Source organism: Chamaea fasciata, unplaced genomic scaffold (genome assembly GCF_029207755.1).
Source record: "Chamaea fasciata isolate MVZ Bird 193981 ecotype frontalis unplaced genomic scaffold, bChaFas1.0.hap1 SCAF_8, whole genome shotgun sequence".
Classification (NCBI taxonomy): Eukaryota; Metazoa; Chordata; class Aves; order Passeriformes; family Sylviidae; genus Chamaea; species Chamaea fasciata.
The window spans coordinates 13,755,303-13,770,829 of record NW_027094093.1 but is presented as its reverse complement, the minus strand read 5'-3'; the positions used below and the strand labels follow the sequence as shown (position 1 = coordinate 13,770,829).

General features: G+C 39.7%; 1 protein-coding gene across 2 annotated transcripts in view; it reads left to right on the top strand.

Moving 5' to 3' along the window:
• PARD3B (par-3 family cell polarity regulator beta) overlaps positions 1-15,527 on the top strand; it is a 393,257-nt gene that overhangs the window by 289,504 nt on the left and 88,226 nt on the right. For both annotated transcript variants that reach the window (XM_066189749.1, XM_066189748.1), the window contains one exon: positions 7,079-7,189. In XM_066189749.1, coding sequence (XP_066045846.1) covers positions 7,079-7,189 — 111 coding nt within the window. The remainder of the gene's footprint in view (positions 1-7,078; positions 7,190-15,527) is intronic.

Genomic DNA, 15,527 nt, shown 5'->3' with positions numbered 1-15,527 from the left:
AAATATCTTTTCTCAGCCTTGTTTGCTTTGTTCTACTGATGCCTGCGAGTTACATAATGAGTAGCACGTACAGGGTCTGCATTAAAGGCAGTTTTGCATTGTAGCAGAATTCGTGGCAAATTTATTTTCCTTGTAGCAAAACCTCAGTGGGGGAAAAATTGCACTGTTGATTTATTTTGAATGAACTCAGAAGGCTTACTAAGTATGCCATGTGAAAAGCTCCTTGAAGTGCTGAGGGTTAATACTCTCTGGTCTTAATTTCAAATTCCAGATAAATATGGTTTCAGCTTTGATCTTATCTGGACTAATTCTTTGTCACTGTACTAATTAATTCAGCATGCTGCAGAAAAGATGCTAATTTGGGCATCAAAGAAATAAACGGGTGGGGGGAGGTTGTGTGTAATCAGAGTTTTTAAAAGATAAGTTTTACTCCCATAAGACTGGAAGTTCAGTCATTTTAGTGTAGCTCCAGCAGTCTGATACAGTAAATAAAAAATTAATTAAAAAATACGAAAATTGAACTTTTTTGCTTAATTTTAATGTAACAGGACCATAATAAGGTGGATTGTTTTATATTTACAACTTCTGCCTAACTCCTCTCTTCCGGCTGATCATAATCATTTTAACTCTGATCACAGCACTAGCATAATGTGGATTGTCTCCCCAAATAATTTGAAGATGGCAAAATATGGCGATCCTCACGTTCATGAAGTTCAGCTGCATTTGTGAATCACAAATAATAATTGTAGAATAGCATACTTGGAAAATTTGTTCCATGCCTCCACTGATGTAATAAATTAGAAGTTAAGTCGTTTTTGCCCTTTTCAGAGGAGCTGGTTTCAGTTGCTTAAGCTGCCCTGTCATTTTCCATGGAAAGCTCTTGTTTCTGCTGCCCTCCTCTTGTTGCTGCCCTGGGAGTGAGCCTTAATAGTGGGGGAACAGGGAGGCAGCAGCCCAGCTGCAAAACTCCTTCCTTCAAGCAAATCTCACCAAATTTAACTATAAGTCGTTTTTTTCCTCTTTATTTTCCAGATCACTTTCCATTTTACCCAACAGTATTGGTGTTGTACAGAGCACTGCCCCAGAATTGGAGGCACTCCCCACCCAGGAGCAGGGAGCAGCAGGGGCTGGAATAACTCTCTCCTGTGTTCATCATCTTATTGGTGCCTTCCTTTCACCCTGCCAAAGCAGGGAGATTGGGTCAAAGCCTGCTCCTGGGCAAGGCTTTGTCATGAGGAAGTTCTGCTGTAATGTGTGTTGTACACTGGGAGGGGCATCTCAATGTTGCTGGGGCTAAATCCTCCATAGAGGGAGTGGGATCCACTCTCTGGAAGCAAGGGGCTGGCAGAGGACCAGGAAGGGAGATGTTTAACCCCTGCTGTCCACAGCCCCCCAGCACAGAGCTGCCCTTTTACCATATGTTTAACTTGTCCACAGAGGCACTTCCATCTCCTGGGATTTTGATGAAGATTTGAACACTGTTGCCCAGCCCTTGCTGTGTGTGCTCCATTCTCAAATTATCAAACATGTTTTACCAAAACATGTTCTTTTCTTTCTGTAGTTTTTTAGCTGTTGCAAAGCTCTTGATCCCACTGGTGTAATACTCAATGGCACACTTCTGCCCAGTAAGTAAACATTTAGTAACAAACCTTTTAGGTATTTAGAGAGCCACTAAAAATGTGAAAGATGTATTTCATTAATGCTGCTATTAACATAAATGTAAAATGAGGCTGGCCTGTAATCACCATCAAGTCTGATTCACTAAGGATCTTTACAGCAATGTTTAATACTCTGTAAAAGTGTATGTATGAAAGCAATTAATCAAAGCACAGCACTGCTTCTAGAGTATTTCTTCTACCGTAAAAGCTGAGTGATAAAATTACTTAAAACACACCGCAGTAGTGGCAGTTAATAAGCTTTTTATAGTCCCTGTGTGGACCTGAAAATCATACCTTATTAGTATCTTTATCTTTCTTTCTCACTTATTCATTCTTCCTCACATTTAAATTTAATTTTAAGAGTTATTTCTAGCCTTTCATAAGGGACCTGCTTTAATAATCTCAGCATTTTTCCCCATTTTGCTGTGAAGTGACTAAGAGTCAGAGCTTGTTATATGTACTTTACAAATCACTCTTGTTTTTTACCAATCATTTCTGGAGATCTCAAGATTTTCTGACAGTGTTAGGCTTTTTGTCTTGCTTGACTGTGTCATAAGCTCTCTGGAATTATTTTCCCACAGATGTTTGTACTTTCATTATGTATCCTGTTAGCTGCAGTGGAACCTCCTGGTCTTGGGCAACTGAATTAGCTAAGACATCCAAATTGCTGAATTTAGTCAGCAGGCTGCTTCAAGGTTCCACCCACCAGATGTTTCTGCTGCTTAGAAGTTTGGGACTTTATAGACCTGCCTGCTTTTTAATCCTTGAAGCAAATATCAACACATTTGAGATCTGGAAGCCCACGGCTCCACACGGAAACGAAGTGTTGCCATGACCACAGCTTTAGGTCTTGCATGCGAGACATTTATCCCAAGTAATAACAGAGCAGGTCTGTAGTAGGTTTGTTTTCATTTTATCCCTTAGAATCCTTGGAAAGAAGCACACATATGCTTTAATGCTATAGCCAATAGAATGACAATAAATACTGCAAGACAACATACATTTGGTATTCAGAGACTTTATTTCCTTAATGTTCTGTGGGGAACAATTTCAGTTGTTTGCAGGGCACTCTTTGAAATTAATAGAAATAGGATAATGCCTCACTCTTGCGCAGCATATTTTCAACAGTCACCTATGAGCCTTTCCCAAAAGCACAAAACTCTCAAAGATCTGTTCACATAATGAAAGTTCCTTTATGTTTCTATTTACAGAAGAACTGTGCTCTGAGTAGTCGGAATATTAACTTTCCCAACTGAAAAGTATACTAAGGTTAACAGGGCTGTAGCGTCTTTAACAGTGCTTTCCAGGCAGTTACAGTATATAATCAAAGAACTGGGGCACTCACTCAACCTGGGAAGGCATAGATTTATTTCCTTACTGTCATTGCAATGACCAGTGGCTTCATTTGACATAAATTGATTATAGATGGCTACAGAATGAGAAGATACAGCTGATCCATTTGTTTTCAGGTCTTCTAGGTATATTTCTCCATTTGTTATAAAAGATTTTCAGAGTAATAAATCCATCAGATATTAAGTTGAATCGAATTTGACTGTGCACAGTATAGCAAAACAGATGTTTTGAAAATTTGTGTACCATACAATTTTTCATTAATGTTTTTATTCTGTTGACAATAGTATTAATACAGAAGGCAGATTTTACCACAGTCCAATTACTCATTGCCTGGAGAACTGGCATTTTCAAATCCTAAGGCCATTCAGTTTCCATAGAATTTTAATATGGGTTTGATTAATTCCATAGTATAATTTGACAACAGATTGTATCCTGTTCTTGTTGAAATCAGTGGAGGCCCTCATACTGACATCAGTGATAATATGATCAAACCTAATTTGATCATGCAGCAAGTACTCTTACTACTTTTTTTGTTTTTGTTGTTCCAATAAGTAGTAGAGACTATTAAGCCTGTAGTGCACAACCCCATGCAAAATTACAATGGCTGGAAGTTAATTTTATCATCAGAAGCCCATGGCAATTAGAACACATCAGTGAGCAGACCATAACTTTTAGGAGAGGGTGTATAAATTCAGGCAGAGATGATACTGGATTCTTTGTAGTTTAATGCTGTCTGTACATATTGCTTTTCTTAGCAGTGTTAAATTTTGTTCTGCTTTTGTTTTCTAATATTCATGCAAGATTTTTGTTGAGCTGAAAAACATAATAAAAGAACAGAATGAAAAACAGTAATTATAAGAAAATGGATTTTTATGGTATAGCAATGTGCAGAACAGGCCAAAAAAAAAAACAACCCCAAAAAAAACCACAAAAAACACAAACCACCTCTGCATCTGAATATTTCCATAGCCTTGAGCTATATGCTGCATACATGATGTAACAAGTCAGAATTGTAAGCCTGCATAAATCCTATCTGAAGCAAAAAACTGCAAAGAAATAGTCGTAGAATAATATAATGGTTTGGCTTAGAAGGGACCTTAAAGATCACCCAGTTCCACCCTGCCATAGGCAGGGGACACTCCACTGTCCCAGGTTACTCAAAGCCCCATCCAACCTGGCCTTGAACACCTCCAGCAACTCCACAGTTTCCCTGGGCAACCTGTTCCAGTGCCTCACCATCCTCAGTGAGCCATTTCTTCCTAATATCTAACCTAAATCTACCCCTTTTCACTTTAAAGCCATTCCCCCTTGTCCTATCTCTCCTTACCCTTGGGAAAAGTCCCTTTCCATCTCTTTTGGAGCCCCCTTTAGGTGCTGTAAGGTGTCCCTAGAACCTTCCCTTCTCCAGGCTGAACAACCCCAGCTCTCTCAACCTTTCTTGGTAGGAGAGGTGCTTCAGCCCTCTGACCATCTTTGTGGCTTCCTCTGGACTCACTCCAACAGCTCCACATCCTTTTGGGTGTTGGAGGCCTCAAGAGCTGGGTGCAGCACTCAGGGGTCCCAGGAGAGTGGAGTGGAAGGGCAAAATCACCTTCCTCAACCTGCTGGCCACATTGCCTTTAATGCAGCACAACAACAAAAGTTGTTTTCATCAAGACCAGCTCATTATTCCCAGTTTATAATTACACTGAAACTTGCCAAATTTATGGCAAGAGCAGCTCTACTAGCAATCAGCACTGTTTTTGTAAGCTTTGTCATGTTGGCAGTTATTGCAATCAAAATTGTCACTTTATTTTATTTAAAATGTATTTCTCCAGTAAGCAAGGAATAATATCTAGACTTGAAAGGGACGCATGTTAAAGACTATTTTTTTTTACATTTCTCTTGAGCATGCAACATATCCAACTTCAACTCCCTGCAGCAATACAAAATGGCCAAGAATAATGTTTTCAAAATCAATACGTGCTGCAGTCAAATATGAAACTCCACAAACCTATAATTGAAACTGTGAGAGAAAAGCAGGCAGTCTGAATATAAACAAAGTACCAGAGCTGGATTATGACCAAGATACAAGTGCTAATATGGCCTCTTGAGAAAACTGCCTTGAGACCTTCCCAGCATGAGCAAAGTGTCAGAAAGCAGGGGTGTTTCAGGAGCAGCCTGCTGGTGCTCATACCCAGGTGATTTCTTGTTTGGCCGCCTGGCATCTCTGCAGAGAGTAATACATACAGAGTTTCATTTGGCTTTTCTTTTTCACCTGGGTCATTTCATACCTGTGCCCCCACCTTACTTAGTTTCTCCTCACTCTGTGTACAACCTCTGTCTCTCCTGTTTCCTGACTGCTGCCTTCACTGCCACCACCACTTTCTGATGGGGTGTGTGACTCCAGTCTCTTGGAACTGCTGGAACTCAGAAAGAAGCAGTGAAATCAGTGTGCTGCTCTACATTCAGAAAAAGGAAAAACATGGAAAGTATATACTGTATTTCTGTAAGTGCTGAAATGAGTAGGGACCATGAAAAAAGAGGAGAAGACTGTTCGTAGACAAGGTGTATATATATTTTGAGCAAAGGATCCCTCAAAGGACGCAAGACACTATCTATCTCCATTGTGATGCAGGAAAAAAGAGAAAACCATGCACAGATAGGACTCTCTCTGCTCCCCAGCACAGTCCATGACAGAGGCACAATAAAGCATCTCATGTTACTACCTGTAGTATTTGCCCTTTTTATTAGTACCACATGCTACGTGTCTGTCTCTCCCATCCATCATTCCCTTTCTAACCAAGTTCTTATTGTTTGGCAAACTTGCTGCAGAGTTACCAGTAACTTCATTTGACTACAAGCTCAGAATTACTAATTAAATTCACAAAAAATTTGGATCGTTGTCTTATGACTCTGACTATTTGCAAAATTTCTGCTTTTGTCTGTGGAGAAACATTAAGTCAGTGATTTAGAGTTTAAGTATAGTCACAGTAGTTCAGCTGTTCCACTTGAGGCAGTTTTGGCTGACATGAAAAATAAAAAGGGTAAAAAGAAAGATCACAGAGACAATGCTGCAGACTTTCGCAGAAGAGTTTGCAGTTTAGAGTCAGAGTAATTAGTTTGCAATGTAGTATATTTAATCAAATAGTAATTACTTTTCTTTACATTGTTGTTATGCATATAAGGACACATTCATTTGCAGGGGAAGACACAGGTTGATCATTTACTTGTGGAACTGAAAATTTTAAAATCATGAAGAGGAGGGGAGGTTTTCAAACTTTTTGTTTGGTCCATAATTCATGAGTGTATTTGACCCCAGTATTCTGACTCCATCAGAAATTAAATGTAGCTCCCCAGTTCAGCCACCTTTCATAGGCTGGGTAAAGCAGACTTGTTATGCATATTTGTACAGTATATAAAACAACAGTGCAAGCCCCAAACCCACTGGGGCTTCTGGAGGACTTTCACAGCATAAATATTACATGATAGTATATTACTAGGCAGAAAGAAAACCCCAGAAGTTTAAAAAAGAGCTCTTATGAGCTCAAGGTTTTTACTCTTGGAACAAAGCAGGATTTTATTCTTTCTGATTGCATCCTCGTTTGCATCCTCATTTAAACAAAGACATCCTAAAATTAGGGTGTCATGAATGAGAGACACCCTAATTAGTTGCTGGTAAGAGCAGAACAGTGGCCCAGTCTGGGTGCTGACACCACGGCCACTGCAGGTGACCTTCAGAGAGCTGTCATGTGGCAAGAGGAGCCTTAATTCACTTTAAAATGTGCCATGTGATTATTCTAGCTCTGTAATGCCCTGCATTTCAGGTTTGATGGGGCTTTTCAACTAAGTTTCAAGCAGTAGCTTTCAAAAGTACAAGGTCCAAATCAATTTGTAACCAGTCCTTCCTCTTGCAAATGGCCCAGGTAATACTGGTAACATATTTTGCAATGTGGGAAATTTTTGAGTCACTAAGGTGAAAACTCGGTGTTTTGATTGCCTAAAATTTCTGTGGTTTATGATAGATAAGTACTGTTTTTTCTTCTGTAATTATTTCCTCATGACTCCTTCTTTGATATCTTTAACAGATTTGGAAAGAAGAAAGAAGATAAAAGTGGGAAGGCAGATCAGAAGGGGACTCCAAAGCAAGGCATGCTTAAAGAGGAGGAGTTGGAGAAAATGAAAGATGAGCGTGAAAGGTGAGTAAATAGCAGCAGCATCTTTGTTCATCAAGTGAGAAACTTCAGAGCAAGGGTTTCCTGAAGGAACAGCCAGCCAGTCTGTCCCAGACAGTGCCCACTGCAGTCAGGTCCAGCAAGTCAGAGCATTAGGCTAGTCCTGGCCGAGTCAGAGCTGCTGTGTGACTGAATCCTGTTGTTCTCCTGCAGTTTCTGTGAATTTCACTGTCGCATTCAAATCCCAGCTTCTGCTTTAGCTGGTGAACATCAGTTCCTTCAAAACCTGTTTTACCTCTGCCCATTCCCAAGGCCAGCTGACTTGGTAATTTCCTCCTCTACTTCTCTACAGGAAGAACCTCCTCCCTTCTCTCCTGACAACTTCTGCCATTGTTTTCCAGCACTTAAGACCGACCTCTTTGGCTTCAGCTGGCTGTGCCATCAAGTAGTAGTTTTTGTACTTCGGTATGTTCTTTCGTGCACAGTGTTTGCTGGTCAGCCTCATGTTGCAGAAATTTGTATGCAACAGATGTTGAATATGCCAAGGAAACACCTGGAAGAAAGCAGGTTCAGGTGGTTAAAATCTGTCTGCAGAGGCAGGAGTCTGCCAGCAGTGGGATGGGCAAGAGGGGCAAGACAAGAAGCTGGGGTTTGTGCCTGCTAGGAGTTGTTGTATTTCTGAGGTAAGACCCTGGGAGTCTGTCCTGTTCATAAAATATACTTTCTTATGCCCAGTCTTAGTGAATTTCTTACCTTTCCAGATTAAGAGATTTTACGGTTTTCTGCTTTTCCCCATGTCTGCCCTTCAGAAACCGGAAACAGTTTGTCAGTGTCAACAAGGTTCAGAAAACTCCACTTCCCTTTCCCCAACTCATCCAGAAGTACTTCATATGCTGGAAAAGTTCTTTGTTTCCCTCTTATGGCTGCTATCAGAAAAGTTAAAGAGCCCATAGTTTCTGGCTCTCAAGAGGTGTCTGCAGATACTGTAAAACTTTGTAAGTTGTAGTAATACATTTTGTCAGTATAAACAGAGAACTTTCATATCTCTCTCTCCTTCACTGGAGCATCCTGCTCCTGGGAGAGGGAATGGAAACAGACATTGCTCCTTTTGGGCAGACAGTGTTTCCACCTTTGTGGTACTGGTTAGTGCCCAGGGAGAAGACACCCCGCTTTCATTTGAGTCATGCAGTGCATGGTCAGCCCTGTAAGTGGTAGCTAATGGGTTTGACTGGGGAAAAGAGTCAATCTAAACCCTTGAAGTCTGCTGCTAATTTTTACTATTTTAAAAGCTAGGAAGGTATTTAGTTACTACAGCGCTGCCACTGGATATGCTTAGCCATTGCTTAAGTATTTCGTTCATCTAAGTTAAGTAGTGTCAGGAGAAACTTTGTACCATTTGTTTTAAAATTTCTGTGCCGTGTCCTTGATTTTGCCAGATTGATGAGTGCCTTTATATTAAACTGCTGACTCCCAATTTGGATACTGGCAATTTGAGAGGTATGTGTCCTTCATTTTAAAGAAGCCAGTGGCTTTTATTAGGATCCTGGCAAGCTAAGAAGCATGTATCCCATCTGTTAAAGGGCCAGTGTCATTTACTAAAATGTTGGCAGGCTGGACGGAATGAACCCTTCTGTCTAGAGGTCTAACGTTCCAATTGGACACAAGATAATTGTTCTTAATATTTCTTTAGCGTTGTGTGTTTTTTTTTTTAAATTACAGTCACTGATTGACAGTAACTTGGTACGGCTGCATTAGAAACTGGCAGCTCAATGTCTTCATCATTCTGGTTTCTCTAGTAATGATTTCAGTTTTGACCTGGAAGAGTTTGTGACTGAAATGGAGAACAGCAGGTGTGTTGAGAAGTGGATGAACCAAGATGATATTTTTAACTCACTTACTTGATTCTTCTTCTGTAAGGCACAAGAATAGGAGTATCACAGTTTTGTATCAGGTATCAGGAATATCACACTTCTGTATCTTATATCTCTGGGGAATTCAAATTAAAAATGAAAAAAAAATCCAGAAAAGCAGTGAAGAAATTCTCCCTATGTTGTCCTCAAAGGAATGCAGCATGTTCTATAAAAACAAGCAATTTGCTTCAACTTTCTAGATGAAGGAAGACCATGGCTGTGTGTTTGCCCACAAAACTCTACCTACAGGCTTACTATTGAACCTTTCTTGAGCTGGTCATAAAATAGGAGAGGCTTTATTTTTATTAGAGGAAAATTATATAAAGAAGCCATTTCTCCTATATGGGTAAAAACTGTTTGAGAAATTTATTAAAATCAGTAAGGAAACATTACCTGACTTGAAGGTAGATCAGTCCTTTTGCTTAGTTGTTGACTGTTCACCTAATGATGATGCTCAGTAAGACAGCAAAGACAAGTTTTATAGCTCTGTCCCAAGATTTAGTAATTCTATAATGTAATTCAAGTCCAAGATTTTAATGCACATATTGGCAAGGAAAACCTTGTGGCACATTCACACCATAGATCATCTGCTCCTGTGACTTCACTAGCTGCAATCCTGCATACTTGGTCTTGTATTTATAAAACTGAAGCTTAGTAGAACACATTCATATTTTCAGATCTGTTCTTGTTGAGTGAAATGAGCGTATGTTAAAACTACTGGGGATGTAATAGTAGAACTACAGAAATGTAGCAAGCTTCATCCCCTGATACCTGTGATCCAATCCTGTATTTAACAGCTTGAACAAACTAAAATTGCTTTTATAATATTTAGCCTTTCTGGAATAACTTAAAAGCACATCTAATTTTACTTTTCCAAGATTAGCTGTATAACTAATTCTTGTTCAGATCCCCAACTCAATTATTACAATCCTAAAGTCAGATATTTTGCTTAAATGGTTTTCTTAAATGCTGACTGCTTACCATACTGACTGATACTATGATTTTTCACCTGGCTGGGTTTTTTGGGGTTTTTTTTCAGAGGCCATGTTGTCCATTTTGGACACTAGTGGAAGAGGTTGGAGTAGTTGATTTTTGGGCTGGGTGTGACAGGATTAATGATCAAGTGCTTTTCAGCATCTTAGCAGCTGCGGAACTCGCCTGGTTTTGGATATTGGTTTTGCATGCAATATATGCTTGGCAGCTCTCCAAAAAGCAGAATACTATTCCAAGATCTCAGCTGAGAAATATTTTTTGGTAGGAAGTGCATTTTCAGTTTACAGGCCTAGGCTGTCTCTCATAGTTTTGCAGAGTTTTTGATTGGTATTGGATAGGCACAACAATATTTCACAAAAACCCAGGGATAGGCTTTCTGTAAAGACTGCAGCCTTCTTCCAGAAATTTTGACAAGCTTTAAACGTGCAAAAATGTCAGATGTGTTCACTGCACAATTATGGGCTGGCTGTGCAGTACAGGCTCAGTGACTCTGGCTCTGACAGGAAACATCAGCTCTTACTGGTGCGCTGCATGGGTGTAAGCCCATCATGCCTGGAACAGGTTGGATTTCCTGCTTGCACAGAGAAGGAATTGAACAGTGCATGTGCATCAAGTCTGGCACATCCAGAATGTGTTAGAGCTAGTGGGCGTATGCAGACAGAGTATTCAGCGCTCACTCTGTAATGCAGATGATTCCCAAAGGGACAGGATTTTCCTGCACATTGGTCCTCAACATAAATTTGCCTGGCAACTCCTTTTATGGGCTGCCAAGTTTCAGATTTGAACCTCAGAAAGGAAAAATAAATTTAGTGTTTCTCTAGCCTAGTAATTTCTATTTCCATTCCACATTGTCCCAGTCTCAGTTTTCAGTACAACTCTCTGTCCTGCCTTGTACCTGCCGTTCTCTGAAGCAGCTCCACATCCTGCACTGAAAAGCTGACATCTTTTTTTTTTTTTTTTTTTCTGCTTGTATTCCCTAGCAATCCCCACCAAGATCAAGGTCTCATTGTGTTCATTGCTGTTAGGAAAGCCTGGGCCTAACCCCAAGCACTAACAGTTGAGGTGGAAGAGAGAAAATCTGACAGGAAAAAAACAGGTGTCCTCTAGGTGGGAATGTGACATGCAGGCAGTGCAGCTGCTTGTCCAGGTTCCTAAAAAGTCCCTGTCAGGCTAAGAATTGATTCCAGACCTCAGCCCCAGGCTTCCTTTCTTTTCAAAGCCAATACTTTATTACATGACTACTACTTCTGCAAGCTTCAAGTAGTGAACAGGAACTTTGGATGTTAGGCATTCCTTCTTTAGTAATAGCCTTATCTGTGTCCAATTGAATATGAATTCAGCACCTCCTTTAAATTATTTTCTTCTTCTCCCCCTACCTCCTTTTCAAGGTGATGCAATGTCAGTGAAACTTGAGTGGAAAAAGACAGGAGCTCATGATAATTCAGGAGTACTGACTTAACTGATGGTGCAGTTCTTTGAAGTGGTGGTTTGTCCTTCCTTACACAAGTCACATGCTTCAGTTTCATTGGACTGAGGCCTTATTTTAGATAAACTCATCGTTTTGTTCATGCTTCAAAGAGTTTGGCTGTAATAAAGCATGTGCTCCAAAGGTCGAGAATCTGCCCATAAAAGGAAGAAACAAATGCTGTATCTGAGGGTTATTTTGATCAAGCTGACTCAAATCTGTATTTTTAGTGTGTTCAGTGTAAATTACGCAGAATTTATCATTTTAATGACAAGATGTTTGCTACATTATTAAATACTGGAAGCAGCCTTGTCTTTTCCTTCCCTCAAAGAAGATTTCATCCCTTCCTCCATTTCTTTTCCACTCATTTGGGGTTCTTTTCATTTTCTAACATTTAAAAGTCATTGTAAAATGAACTGGAGAAATATATTATATGCATGAGTTTTACACATCATCATTCGTTTGCCTTTTAAATGCAAATAAAGTGACTATCAATTGAAAGAAAAATATTTTTCCTGTTTGTTTAGTATAATTTTACTGGGATTTTCCTACTGAGACCTAAGTCTCTTCCAATAGAATTGAACACTTACTTGGCATTAGAATAAAATTTACAAAATGAAGCACCTTGTTGGAAATGGGAGGATTTTCTAAAGTAGCATGAGAGTAAGTTAATAAGAGGGCAGTCCATGTGAAAAATAATCCTCTGAACATTTTTGTGGGAGTAGTTTTGTTAAAACAGTCTTGGTTTTGTAGTCCTCATTGGAATTAATTGAGGAAGATTTTGTAATAGTATTAAGGTTTGAGTAGAGTGTTAGAGAAGCAGAAGGAATATCTGGCTCCTGCTTTCTCAATGTCTGAACTGAATGCTTAAGTTACACTGTATCTCAAATTTCAGTAAAACTAAATGGTTTGTTTTTATATTAAAGACTGACGTTCCTTTACTTTTCAGAAACCTTCCAGCAACTGAAGAGCATTTCTCTCGTGTTTTCATTCCTGATGCTTGTTGCCTGTTCCCATAGTTAAAAAATCAATACATATGTTTTTGATATTTGGCAAACAGAGGTTTAATTTTGCAGCTGCAAGATCCCTGCATGAAGGGATGCATCATACAGAAATAAAAACGTTTAGAGTCCACTTAGAGAGGAGAGAGTACTTGGGAGTGAAACTTCATTCCCTTTCTGTCAGCGTTTGTTTTATTACAGATAATTGCAAACAGTTTGTGTGTTACTGAAAACCAAAATGAAAATGAGAGTAGATGGATACATGGCAGAATGGTAGAAAAGCTAAATTGCTTTGAATCAAAAGTTGAAATTCAGACGGCTGCAAAAATCAAAGTATGATTTTTTTAAATGCATAGCTCATCTTAGCACACGTTCATACAAGCAGACATTGTTGGCGACCCCATGTAGCTTTTGTTCCTGTGTATTCCTCCTGCCAAGTCTAAAAGCATTATTATGGCTGTTTAGAGTTCATATTGATCGCTGATAAAATGTTCATAATTGCTATTCTCACCATTAAGCTCTGTGCTAAACCACATGTTTTTGGGACACCTGAGCTTGTGCATCATTATTTATTAAGGGTTAATCCAACACGGTATATCAGTTCATTGAGTATTCCTGACTTTGCAGCGCGGCTAGGTCCTGTGGTTTAGACAAAATAAAGTGTTGGATATGATCCCAGTTTTAATACTCCCAATTTATTATAACCATTGAACCCTGATCAGATCACGGATTGGATTGGATCCCAGTTTTTTAAATGTCCCAATTTATTGCTGGCTTGCAACCCTGATAAGAATACATATTTAATTAAGGCTTCAGTTTTCAAAAATTCCAGTTAATTACTTTTAGATTCTTATTAGATCATAGCCGTGTAGTATGGTATGTTGAAGTTATGAAAAAATTACTGGATGCTGTTGCACAGGTCAAGGTCATAGTTTCATTTTGTGCTGACGGTATGAAGTTATCAGATTTCTGTTTATTACTGTGGCAGCACTTGCACTGGACAGGACGACAGATTAATCCCAACCCATTGATTCTGAATGATTCTCATTTTAGATCTGCTGCTGCTCTGCATACCAGAACGTGTAATAAAAGCCTACCATGGAACACTGGGAGATTGATGTTTGGTTATGAGTAGCTGAGGTAGATGGGTCTCACCTACCTTTCATGGTTTTGTTGTAGAACTAGACAGCAATTTCTCAGCTGCTTTGTTTGGCTTTTTTACTGCTGGAGGACATTCTGAAGACAGCATTAGGTCTACAGTTGGTCCCAGATTGTACCAGGTTAAGAACATTAAGAACTGGTAACAGTGGCACATGGAATTGGCCTTTTTCTTTAACTATCACAGTGCTATTCCAGGTGTTACACACTGATGGAAATAGCACTTCTAGGTGTCATAGCTGTGCTCTCAAAATGTAAGCACAGAATTCTCATCCAAGCCATTTAGCATCCTTGTTTTGCTCATCATTGAGGCACTGGTGTGATCTGAAGACACGTTTTCACGAGGTGTGCCACCTGTCCATCTAAGAGGTCAGAGCAGCGGCAATGGCCTGGCTCTTTCTTTCTTAAATGGGCCAATGCATGGCTCTCTTCTGTGTATATCAGAGTTTTATTACTTGATGGTTGTTTTGGTTCTGTAAACATGAAATTCTGCTAGAAACTTACAGGCCAAATTAATAAAGTGCAACTGGCCCAGGCACTAGCCAACCAGGCTAAAAGAGTGCTTTCTAGGAGATGAACTATTCTGGCCTGTGGATTCCTTTGACGCAGTACTGAATGTAGGTCAGCTCTTGCCCACTCTGGAATCAATAAGGGCATAAGAATTATTTGGAAGCAACGTTTAATTCCTTGCCCTTCCATTTGTGATTTATGACAGTCTATCATAAATCGTTGGCATGCACTTTGAAGTAGTGCCACAACACAAAATTCCTGTTTTCAGACTCTTAGCTACTACAGCATAAAAATGAGAATGCAACTCATGGGGATAGACAGGCAGGAAATCTGTTTGCGTGTGTAAATCTCCATAGTGATCTTAAACCAAAATACCTGAAAGTCTTAAAGCTTTGACTGCTCAGGCAAAGCTGAGTTTTGCTTTCAAATCAAGGACTGTTAATTAGAAGCAACCTGTGAATCCCAGACTAACAGATGGAGACTGTTCCTGTTCCTGTACAGAGAAATTCTGTTCAATAGGTTCCAGATTCAATGTCATGTGTAGAATAAAGAAATGTGCATGGAGCATCATATCACATGAAGCTAGGCTTGTTCCTTCCACTACTAGGATTTCATTCAAATGAAGCCATAATGTTAATGCAGTCGCAGAGATGGTTGTGTGAACTCATGAGGTGTCACTAGGAAGTGGAGCTGCAAGTACCTATTCAGGATATGTTCCAAGAATACCACCTTACTGACAGAGATGGCCCAGGGGACTCAGTAGGTTCCAGTTTTCCTGGGTCTATCCCGAGTTGTGTTACTGCGTGTGGGTTGAATGTTGGGTTTTCACGAGTTGTCAGATCTATGTTGTGCCTTCCCATGGTCATTGCAGTGTCTCTTAGTATTTTTCTTAAGACAGTGTTACCAATCCTCAGTGGCTTTGATTGATACCTGCTACAACAATTGCTGGAGCCGAGTCAGTCACTGGCAGTGATTCCATTCATAGGTGGATGACTCTGTCTCTCTCCCCACAGCTTTTCTGCAGGCATACCGTGTTCTCTGTTTGTCTGATGAACTTCTCTGAAACAGTTTGTTTGATATGTCAGTTGAAGAGGTTGGAGGGATGATTATGTGGCTTTGATTGCAATTGGTATTGTGTGCATTCCTGACATTAAGTTCCCAATGTCTAAAGTGTAAGCAAAGTTAAGTCTTATTTTCCAAGAGTATTGTTATTTTAATTCTCTTTTCATGGCTGTTCCAGAATGAGTTAATGTTCACAAAAGGGACTCGGGTATGATATGCACAGCGTCTTACATATCTTTTTAACAGCAAAGTGCAAACGACAG